Source organism: Schistocerca nitens, chromosome 6, assembly GCF_023898315.1.
Source record: "Schistocerca nitens isolate TAMUIC-IGC-003100 chromosome 6, iqSchNite1.1, whole genome shotgun sequence".
Lineage (NCBI taxonomy): Eukaryota > Metazoa > Arthropoda > Insecta > Orthoptera > Acrididae > Schistocerca > Schistocerca nitens.
In genome coordinates this window covers 437680407-437692895 of record NC_064619.1, presented here as the reverse complement: position 1 = coordinate 437692895, position 12489 = coordinate 437680407, and the positions used below count along the sequence as shown (strand labels likewise).

Here is a 12489-nt window from a genome sequence, read left to right as displayed (position 1 = left end):
TAAAGATCGAGAAGGCGCCGCTGGCAGTCCACTGAAAGGTGTTTCAGCATCTGACAGTGGATGCCATCTGGCCCAGGAGCGGTATCAGGGCAAGCAGCTAGGGCACTGCGAAATTCCCACTCACTAAATGGAGCATTGTAAGATTCTGGGTGGTTGGTGCGAAACGAAAGGCTCCGACGTTCCATCCGCTCTTTAATGGAGCGGAAGGCCTGGGGGTAATTCGCAGAAGCGGAACTCATAGCAAAATGCTCTGCTAGGCGATGTGCAATGACGTCGGAGTCAGTACAAACTGCTCCATTCAGTGAGAGCGCAGGGACGCTGACAGGCGGCCGATACCCGTAGACGCGTCGAATCTTGGCCCAGACCTGCGATGGAGTGACATGGAGGCCAATGGAGGACACATACCGCTCCCAGCACTCCTTCTTGCCTTGGCGGATAAGGAGGCGGGCCCGCGCACGCAGCCGTTTGAAGGCGAGAAGGTGGTCTATGGAGGGATGTCGCTTGTGACGCTGGAGCGCCCGCCGGCGATCTTTAATCGCTTCAGCGATCTCAGGCGACCACCAAGGCACAGTCCTCCGCCGAGGGGACCCAGAAGAACGGGGGTGATAGCAAGAGGAGCTCGAAATCTCCACAAAATGGTGGCCCTAGTTGTTGGAGGTAGTAGTAGGGGGTCCATGATGACATTATCTGCGACTGTCAGGCCAGAAATTGGGGAATGGATCTCGGTCCCAGAGAGCCATCGGAGGTTGGCCCACATGAAGGAAAAGAACTAGTGAATAAAATCCAGCTAGGTTTTTTTGCTATCCCAAAGAACACGACGACACTGTGCCCACAACTGTTTATAATGCATGCAGTTTGCCATTGTAGGGCAATGGTTAAAAACACAGAGAGCACATCTCTGCATGCATGGGCATCACAGGACATCTCAGTCCACCACGGGACCAGGACACAGCGTGATAAGAGGAATTGCGAGGAATGGAACATTCTGCGGTGGTAAAGATAACGTTTGTAAGATATTCCACCTGGTCATCAGAACTGGGAAAATCTTGTTTGTCAAAGGTCGCCAGGGAGGTCAAATGTCAGCCTTAGTAAGCTGCCATTTGGGTGTGCATGGAGGTGGGGTAGGAGTCAGCTAACGGATAGCGCATGGGAATTGTTGCTCAAGTTTTTGTCAGAGAGAACGGACCACTCGAGACAATGGGCAAGCTGGGCAGTGCAGAAAGATAGGTCCAAATACGAATAGGTGTGTATTGAGTCTGAAAGGAACATGGGTGCTCCTGTATTAAGGCAGAAGAGGTTAAGTAGCTTCAGAAGGTCAGCCAAGAGGGCACCTCTGACACAGGATCTGGGAGAACCCCAAAGGGGATACTAGTCAGGGAGATGGGTCAACTATGAACGTCATCCAGGTCATCTCATATGAGAAGCATCACTCCCCCATAGACTGAATGCTGACCGCAGGGGAAGGGGGCGAGGGGGGGGGGGGGAGTGAGGACACAATTTTGTTTCCTGAAGGCAAAGAACAAGCAGATGCTGTGGTTCTACGAGCAGCTGTAAATCATCTTTGTTGGATCAAAGGCTGCAAATGTTCCATTGGAGGAGAGTCATAACAAGGAAAAAATGAAGGGGTGTGACCTCGTTGGCTGCCGAGTGCCAGCCTGCGAAGACTTGCTGCTACATGGCACAGAGGCGAGAGGATCCTGCTCCATGATGTCCACAGAAGCATCAGCTTTCTTCTGCTGTTGGTCTGTGAAGTTCAGTGCACACCAGCGACACACAGGCCAGATGGGAGAGGGTATCACATGGTGACACCATCGCAGAGGATCTTCGAGTTGGTGAAGGAGAAGAGTGTTTGCCTTTGTTTGACTTCTTCGAGCCTTTCCAGTTAGCAGAGGAAGACTCAGATGTTGGTTGGCTGGAGAGATGCAGGACGTCTTCATGGGAGTATCCCTTTTGTCCTTTCTGGCCTGCCAGTCATGTAGCTAGTGACTTCGCCCTGTGGGGTGTGAGTCTGATGACTTTCTGCACAACTGGACGAGGAGACAGCAATGCTACCATGACAATGGGTGATTGCACAACCTCAGAACTAAATTTGAGGTTGCATGTCCGCATGGCCATGTCCTTTATGGAGCAAGATGTAGCAAGAACAGTACTGTAAGTGCCATATGGAAGAATATAGGGTTTTCAACTAGCCAATAACTTGCAAGCAACCAGGTATGGTACTTTTTCCTTTACCCAGATCTCCTGGACAGCCCGCTCATCGAGATACATGCAACAATCTCGAGAGGAGGCAGGGTGGTCACCATTGTGGTTGATACAGCAAGGAGAAGGAGGTGGACAATCACCTTCGTGCACATCCCTGCCGCAGGCTACACATTTGGCTGGGTGTCGACAAGACATTCGATTGTGGTTGAAATGATGACACTGGTAGCAGCACATTGGGTTTGGAATGTACGGTCAGACTGTGATAACTTCATAGCCTGCTTTGATCTTGGATGGAAGCATCACTCTATCAAAGGTGAGAAAAAGTGTACGTGTGGGCACTAAGGAGGCACCTACCTTTTTAATAACCGGATGGAAAGCAATGGCACCATGATTAGAGAGGTACGTTTGGATTTTGGCCCTAGTCAGATAATCGAGCAGCCTACTGTAAATACCACCATGGGAAGAATTCAGAGTCAGGTTACCTTCCATTCAGAAAGCTGTTGCACTCAGCAACTGTTATATTGACTTGTAAATTATAGATTGCAGCAATAAGCACCCTTTTTAAATTTTATTGTGCAGATCTAGATTTTGGCTAGAAGCTAGCCATTTTCAATGCTAAGAATACAAGAAGTACATAGTTAGATGATGTCATAAAAAGTTACAAGTAATGGCTTAACTTATATGGTTTGTATATTACATACCACTATTACTTTTGCTCAATGCATGTAATTCCGTGTTGGTCGGGCTTCATCCTCAGTTCATTGAATACTAGTGTTTGCGGAAGGCAGGCTGTATGCAGCGTCATGTAACCAACCGATGTGTTCTCCATACACAAATGGCAGTATTCAGTGAACTGTGGATGAAGCCCGACCAACAGGGAATTAAATGCATTGAGCAAAAGTAATAGTGGTATGTAATATACAAACCACATGAGTTAAGCCATTACTTGTAACTTTTTATGACATCATCTAACTATGTACTTCTTGTATTCTTAGCATTGAAAATGGCTAGCTTCTAGCCAAAATCTAGATCTGCACAATAAAATTTAAAAAGGGCACTTATTGCTGCAATCTATAATTTACAATAATTCAGAGTTCCATAGCCATCAATACAAACAGGATAACCATGGAGAAGTGAAGTGGCAAGCAGTAGTTGTGTGTGAGAATCAGAAATAGTCTCCAAAAACAAAGTGCCATTACATAAACAAGAGCAGGATTCCACAGGGCCGGCAACTGCATCAAGTCCTTTCTGAATTAGAAATGAATTTACCATTGCAAAGGACTGAACGTCTTCAGTACGTGAAACCACAAGGAACGGTGGTGCAGCTGTGTGGGTCTTTGAATTGAGAGCTTCATTCCCTTTACGTCTGGTAGACATGGACTGCAAAGATGATGATTGGTTCATTGTGAGAAAATCCCCCATGTTTGCCAGCATCTCCGATGGTTCGCTCCTTTCAACTGGATGCCCCCTCCACAAGGGGGTGATTGTTCACACCTTTGGTCATACCTCCCGAACACCTGATAGAGGGACCAATCGACAATTTGGGGAGTTAGCAGCTAGGCAATCACACCTCCCTGGGCCTGGCCTGTACCAGGAGGTGCTTGCGAACCCTACATGTTGACCCGAGGCTGGGAATTACACGTTACCCAGTCACCTGTTACGAGTTGGATGGATGGGGGCCTGTCTTCTGGAGCACACAGGGAGGAAGAAGAAAAAGAGGAACCTCAAACACTGAAGTGAAAGTGGGATAGGAGAAGGGGAATGTAAAAATAAAGAAGGAACGAAAGACAGTGGAGAGACTGTTATGATATCAGCGACTGAATATGCAGGACACTTTTCCAACAACATCCCAGACATGTTCCCCGGGGGAGGGGAAGAGGGGAAAAAGAATAGCAAGGGGATAGACATGCAGCACAAATTGGAAAAGATGCTGCAAAGGCCCATGGTAGCCAAGCACGAATCCGGCAAAGAGTGGTGAGCCCCCTGGGGGGGTGGGGGGTGGTCGGTGTGTGTGTGTGTGTGTGTGTGTGTAGGTTCACAGAAACAATAATTTCAGTATTACTGGTTACTCTGTTGAAAGGCAAAGGTCCCGAGTTCGAGTCTCGGTCGGGCACACAGTTTTAATCTGCCAGGAAGTTTCATATCAGCGCACACTCCGCTGCAGAGTGAAAATCTCATTCTGGTTACTCTGTTGTTTATAGCCCAAAAGCTGGATTGTTCAGTAGAAGAGGCTCACAGCTTTCTGTAGTGTTTTGTGTAGTACACTTCTTTCATCTGCAAATATAATGGTTCTCTGAGCATCCACATTCAGGCTGAAGTCATCTCTATACATAAAAAGCGATGTCGTGACTGACTGACTGACCGACCGACTGACTCTTCATCACCCAGTCCAAATCACTAAGGATAGAAACTTGAGGTTTGGAGAGGGTGTGGATCTTATACTGTAGGCAACATTTAAGAAGGAATTGTCCAAAATTCCACTCCTAAGGGGATTAAGGCTTTTTGAAAGTATGTTGCTATGAACGGTATTTTAAACCTAGAAATGTGGAAAGTCGTATTTGGTTTCTCAGTCAGAAAATAAAAAATATCTGTTTCAGTATTTTTGGAAATTCGACCACTAAGAGGGTAAAAATAGGGAGTTCAAGTTTTTTAAATAAATAGTTACAAACAAACTACAAAAGGTTTTTAGATTACATCCAAGACAATTGGTATTTGACTTCTCACTTAGAAATTAAAAAATATGTGTCTCAGTGTTTCTGGAATTCAATCTCTAAGGTAGTGCAATAGGGATGAAAATTTTTTAAGAAATATTTCATTACATTAAAAAAAATTTTAAAGCTTTATTTATGAAAATTGGTATTTCACTTCTCAGTTAGATATAAAGAAATATTTGTCATGGTGTGAAAGTTGCTATGGAAGTATCTCTGCAAGAATGCAAAAGGCATGATTAACAAAAACTTTGGACTCCAGCTACAAGATTCGCTTTTTGGGCAGAAGTACATTCAGAAAAAGAGCATGCTTGTATGGCCTTGATTAGCGTGGAAAGCTTAGAAGGTGTTGCAATTTGTGAACAATATAAAAATTTGATTAAATAAAAACAAAACACAAAAATCTCTGCAGGCCATGCAGTGAGTGAAGCAGCAGACGCTAAGCTAGTTGATATATATATCTATATAGGAGGAATAGCTGAGCTCCCATTACCAAGAGCTTAAACACACCCTGCTCGCTATTCTACTTCCATATGGAACTTCAGTTACTGAATGAGTTGCTTGTCTGTGTACATCAGAGTGTCTTTCTGGGAGCAACTGATGCGGGACTATACGATGAATTTGTTTGCCAGTCCTCTGATACCATACTGATCAATTTTTATAAGGAATATTTTATTATCCACTACATCAAAAGCATTTGATATATCTATAAATATGCCTATAGTGGGTTGTTTTGCCAAACGATCTTGTATTTATTAATGCAGTTATATACAGCCTTTGTGTAGATCTTCTGTACCTAAACTCATACTAAGATATACTGATATTATACTCAATATACTTTTTTTATTAGTGAAGCTCATCAGTTTTTTGTGTGTGATTTTTTTCCATTTAATTTAAAGAGGCAGGGTGAAATTGTGATGGGCTGAGAACTGCTCGAATGGCTCTGAGCACTATGGGACTCAACTGCTGTGGTCATTAGTCCCCTAGAACTTAGAACTACTTAAACCTAACTAACCTAAGGACATCACACACATCCATGCCCGAGGCAGGATTCGAACCTGCGACCGTAGCAGTCGCACGGTTCCGGACTGCGCGCCTAGAACCGCGAGACCACCGCGGCCGGCTGAGAACTGCTCATGTTCCTTTCTTTAGCCATTTGAAAATGGAAATTATTTTAAATACTTTCAATGATCTGGGAAATAAACTGTCTGGAAGGAGCAGTCACAGAGGTTGGTTTGTGGTTCTGCTATAGTATGCACACATTTCTTGAAGATGGTTGCTGGAATACCATCATTCAGTCACTCACATGTTCGTGATATTTTATGCACAATCACATTTATGTTTCTACATAACTAATTTTGGCTGTCTCAAATGGCCAACCGCAGACCAATTTACTTAAAGAAACATGTCATCACAATATACATAACAGCTGCAAGAAAAGGACAAACAATTATTGGTCTATCACAATTTCACTCTGCCCCTCTTTAAGTATTTGAAAAAGTTAACCCCTTACCGCATAATGTGCCAGATATGGCACATACCACTTTTCTCTTTGCCAATCTCGTATCTGAGAATATATTTCCAAACTGCATGTTAGGACAGATATGGCACACAGTCAAGAGCAGCTGTGCAAGTAGTGTATGCCATCTGTTGGGAGAGTAAGGAATTACGTGTTATGAATCTTTGCTTTGTGTTGCTAGCTGTTTACATCCAAGTTTGGTCACACAAACAGTTGCAATCAGGTACAGTAAACGATTGATTTCAGTGTTTATATTATTTGCAGAGGAAAAGGGACATCTGTGGACAGTTATAAAGAGGTAAGTTTATATATTTGTTCATTAGAATACATATAATACTGAAAAATAGGTCTGTGACGTATATGGCACAACATGCAGTCCGGTACAATCGAGTACGTGGTTGCATTTTACCTAAGGAGGCAGCAATGAAGATGAATGGTCGAGGCAGCATGGAGGAAAAGATAACAGTAGACGGTGTGCAACTGTCAGTAGTCTCCTGGTTTGATAATAAGTAGTCAACTTACGTTGGATGCAAACCAGAAGGCGAGATCAAGAGGCTTTTCAGGGAGGAAAAAGAATATAAAATGGTACCTTGTCCACACTCTGTGATGATCTACAATGACTACATGGGGGGTGTCGATCTATTAGATTCTATGCTAGGATATTATAGAATTCAAATCAGATCAAAGAAATGGTACTTGAAGATATTCTTTCATCTAGTTGACTTGGCTTGTGTGAACAGCTGGCTGTTATGGAGAAGAAGAAATACGGACTACATGCCCCTTGTTGATTTCAAGGTCGCAGTTGCAGAGGACCTCTGTAAAATTGGGAAATCCTTATCCAAGAAACGTGGTAGTCCAAGCAATGAAATACAAAAACAGCTTGACTGCAAGAAGAAGAGAGGCCCTACAGCAGATCTTCCACAGCGTCAGGTGCGACTGGATGGGATACATCACATGCCTATCTGGCTGGAAAACCGTGGTCGTTGCAAGTATCCAGAACGCAAGGGAAAATCCTATATAGCGTGTATGAAGTGCAGTACAACATTGTGCTTGAATAAGGACAGAAATTGCTTCATCAAGTTTCATAATGAATAGAGAAAAATGGAAACAGAATGTGTGTTATTTTCTCAAAATGTGTGTATTGTAATGAATAGAAAGTGTAATTGTTTTACATAAATACAGTTCTGCTAGTTCATGTACGTATCTTACTGTGTATTTTCCACATTGTGCATCATCAATCCCAAAACTGGTATCACATGGTATTAGTCGTTACTGCATGCTGTCCCATATATGGCACAAACCCTTAATTCTAAAATAACCGCCCCTACATAAGATTTAGAATTTTTAAGCATTTTTTATGAAATCAGAACATCGAACATAACATGTAACATTTTTTTCAGAAAAATAAAAAAAATCATGCAGTAAGGGGTTAAGTACAAAAAACTGATGGGCACCATTGACAAAAAGGAATGTACTGAGTACGTAATGGAAATAATGTATTTTATGTGTTTAGACACATCAGATCTACACAAACGACTGCATACAATTGCGTTAATAAAATACTGTAAGATACTACATACTATGGAAAATATTCCACCATCACAGGCTGTGACATGGTAGCGAACTGAACAGAGACCTGAAAATAGAATAAATTTCCTTTAGTTCACATCTATGGTCACAAATTTTTTTGTCATCAGACTACTAGTTTCAATCTATAATGACCATCTTCAGATCTGCTTTATAACAACACGTCTAGTATATTTGGGCCATAGTGGCATCGTCAAGCGTAAAACAGATGGTGTATTTGAAGTATGAGAAGAAGAAATAATTTTGTCCCACATGCATGCCCAAAAAGGAAGAACTATTCTAAGCCAGTCACCACCACCATCACCACCACCACCACGTAGTTGCCCCGACCGGCAGGGTCTGCTTAGAACACAATCAGCTCTATCTTCTCCAGTATTCCCACAACCATCACTATTCTGGCCCAGTCTTCTGCTATCTTTTGGATGCTTTCTTTCACCCTTTACGGTCACTTTGCTCTGAGACTGCCCCACAAGCTCCTGCCCTCCACCTTCATCTCAACCATCTTCCGAGGAATCTTCATCTCCTCCATACTACTTTAATCTTCCTTCCTCAGTCACGTATTATCTACTTAATCCCTTCATTTCTATTTCTCATCTTTTTCCATTTTTGTTATAACTACCTAACTTCTCAAAAACTTCATCTCACTTATTCGCATCGTACCTGTTTCCCTTTCCTTCATGACCCTGTTCTCTGCAACACACTACAGAAGTGTCATATAATATGTTTGGTACACCACATTCTTAGTTTTCAGGAGAGGGGAGCTTGGCTTTGTTGTTCCACACTATTCCTCTCATACTTCTAATAAATCTATCAATTTGCCTAGGTTGTTCATTTATTTCTTAGTCATTGCTTCCATTTTCTTGCATTATACTCCTTGAAACTTTCCACTGTTTTTAATTGCTATAGTTTTACTATAGACCTATCCTTTTTTTCTTGTTGTGTCCACCTGCTCACACTTCTATGCACTGAATTTTACACCATACTCTCGCAAAGCTTCTTCCCAAACATCTAATTACCTCTGTCTGCCTCCTCACTGTTCCCCATATTATCAAATCATCAGCAAACAACATTACTACCATCTTGTCTCCAATATCTTGCAATTTGTGTCATTATCCATCACCAATAGCAAAAGTAATGGAACTAGTGCACTTACTTTTTTCAGTCTGTTTCTCTGTGGCAGCCATCCCGTTTCTCTTCCAATTCTCAGACAACTTACGCTTCCATGGTACAATTATTGTACCTCAATGCTATTTGCTTACCTATCCCTCTCCTTACTGACTCCCAAACTTTACTTCTCAATAGAGCAACATATACTTTCTCTAAATTCAGGAAACCACCAGTAGACCTCTCCCATACTCAAAGTGATGTTCCTGCAGCTGGCTCACTGCAAATATTCTGGAGTTCTCATTGAATTCCACACAGCACTCATAACTCTATACAGCCACAGCATCCCCACCTCTTCTGTGTCTCTGATCAGTCCACCCTTTATTCATCTATACCTGATTCTGGTCGTCCTTTCATGTTCATAAATACTTCCTGCACTTCTATTCACAGTAGATCTTTTTTCCATTTCCAGTCCCATCCTCCATCTGTCCTATATCTCTATTCAGCTCCACTATTCTGTTCAGATGCAGAAAATCATCAAAATTTGCCCTGCTCAGCTCTTTCAGGTCCATCACCTTCTCTACCTCATTCCCATATTTCTCAAGCATTTTTACATTCTCTGACAATCTCTTCCTCCTCAATCTACGTGCTTCTCTTCTTCTAATGTACTTTGTTGAAAACATATCCCAAATGTTTTACTCTTCTTTAAAACTGCTTCTTTAAGTCCAGAATCTCCTTTATTTCTCTGGTGTTCATTAAGAAAGCCAATGGTCTTCATCTAAGGCATCTGAGGCAGCTCGTGGTATTACATTGATGTCTGCTTTGTTTCTTGTCACTTCATCTGCTGCTAATGTATATTCAAGCACTGATTTATTTTTGGACCAATCAGTGCTGTACCATGTTACCTTATCTCTCTCTCTCTCTCTCTCTCTCTCTCTCTCTCTCTCTCTCTCACACACACACACAATACCCTGAATTTCCAATCGTCAATCAATGTAAATTCAAATTTCTCATTATAATTGTGCTGTTCCCTGTCATCTCCTTCTATAATCTTCTTTAATCTCTTCTGTTTCCTCATATATGCACCTCACCTAAGAGGCATAAACTTTTAACATCATCACTGTTTTCCCTTCAACAATATTCTGGTCTCTATCATTCTCTCATTTATTCCAAATAATTCCTCTTTCAGTTCACCTCTCACTACTTCCCAACTCCATTTTTGGTGTCCTCCTCACCATCTACCTAGTATAGTCTAAACCCATTCCTCAATTCACACTTTCCTTCATATCTCCATTCTGTTTGTGCGACCCTGACACATTCAGTTTTTATTTCTCCATTGTGCCAACACGATTTTCCAATTTCCCTTCCACAGTTGGACTCTTTGATGTTCCAAATTATAATCCATGTCCATTTTTCTGTCATCTACCTTTAAATCCAATTTTTGTAATGAAACTTGTTCCATTTTGGAGAGCTCCTGTTTATCCACTGTTGGTTTGTGGTAATCACAGCTTCACCAGAGTGTCACTTTGATCACTTTGACAGCAGTTCTGAGTGCTTCTGTATGGCCTCCACAGCTACTGTACCAGTCATGGAGCACATGGCCCCCATTGTACTTCACTCTGCTGGCAGTCCCCTGCTTCATGCTGTTGCCTATGTTCCAAGACTTGGGTATGGGTTTGGACTTTGAGAAGGTTATGGAGTATAAAACAAAAATTTCAAGTACGATACAAGAAAACTTTCACAACAGGAGTAGCAGAAATAAGTAACATGAACGTCAAACACAGTGTGTCTTAGTTAAGTAGTCACTGCTTGTATGAAATTCCAAACTGCAATGCTGTCTCGTGGTGAGTTAAGGTGTTGCGAGCCTTGAAGTTTCAAAAACAGTTGTGTACAAAATCAAAGTGCTAGCATCACTGCAGCATGAATCTTGACCATGAATTTTACGGTACATTTCTGCATACTCATCAAAACATGGCACTGGAGTAGTGAGGCAAGAAAGTTTTTTTGAGTCCTCCAGCATTTGTAGGTGAGAATTCATCGAATTCAACTGAATACCGAGAGGTTGGTTCCTGGTTGTTCCTCCATGACGACACCGCAGCCCACAAAGTGCAGATTGTGCACGAACTGGGAAAACTGTGTACATCTGTTGACTGACAGCAAGGGGGAGAAAAGGAGGAATAAAAAGGTTTTTTCAAACTTACGCAAATTCACAGTCATTAATGGCACGGTCAATTATAATTTCCAAGCCAGCTGCATCAATATCTTCCGAAATCTGATTATGGCCCAAAAGTACATTATAAATTACCATTGAAGAATAGCTGGCAACTTTCTGATTTTCATGCTGCAAGAATTTCCTGTAATGAAGATTATTGAGGTCAGGTAAAGAATTAAATAAGAAAAAACACATTCTAACTTACCTAAAACCAACACAGCAGAACATCAAAAAACATACCAGGCACAGATTTCAAAGATGAAATGGTTGCAAATTATACACATCAAAATTGTATCAGTTTTATCTTACTGTAACTGAAGAAATGTCAGTAGTTCATATATAGTTACAATGATTTCTTTTATCTTCATCTGCAAAGATCAGACACAAATCTATTACCTAGTACACACACAAATGAATATAAGCAGTATTTCTAGTCATAATCTGCAAATCATGTTCTTAAATAAATGTGTCCAAAATGCCTACAAATGAAATAGCTACTGTCAACTCCTAAAAAAAATATTTTTACTACCAGGGTGCTCCACAACAACATTGTCATGGCCATAACTAGCAAGATATGCAGTTCAACATTCTCAAATCAATACACTAACAATATAAAAACCAGCTTACAATCTTACTTAGTCTCTCTATCTCACACACACACACTTCACTTAGCACTCAGAAAATATATTGAGATATTAAAATTTTCGTGCCTTCTATACCAGGTGCAGTAACATGTACTCAATGTAATCTTAAAAACATGAATCCTGTTCATCTGATTGTAAGATCCAGATTAGACAGTAAACAGATTTCTACCTTCATCAAATGTAAAACATATGTATTTTAAAAGTAATTTGCATAAATCCATGTGTCCAGAAATCCGACAGAATCATGTCTCCCTCCCCTGCCATTTTCAATGGGGAACAGAGTTCTGTATCATTGGCACTTGTTTCTCAAATGGGTATTATCACTGTGCAGACAGAAGATCTTATGGGAAGTGGAGTAGATGAAGACTTTCAAGATACTACTACAAATCATTTGCTTCCAAGGTCTTGTGATCAAGAGAGATCTGTACTATAAACTGAATATGCATCTGGCATGTGAATTTCAAGGACATACCCAAAAGTTCAACCAAGCAGCCTGTAATAAGCTTATTTGAC

General features: G+C 41.5%; 1 protein-coding gene across 1 annotated transcript in view; it reads right to left on the bottom strand.

Annotated features, from left to right (window-relative positions):
* LOC126262916 (ataxin-10) overlaps window positions 1-12489 on the bottom strand; it is a 94783-nt gene that overhangs the window by 54430 nt on the left and 27864 nt on the right. The window contains exon 3 of the mRNA XM_049959830.1: window positions 11322-11474. Within this exon, the coding sequence (XP_049815787.1) occupies window positions 11322-11474 (153 nt within the window). The remainder of the gene's footprint in view (window positions 1-11321; window positions 11475-12489) is intronic.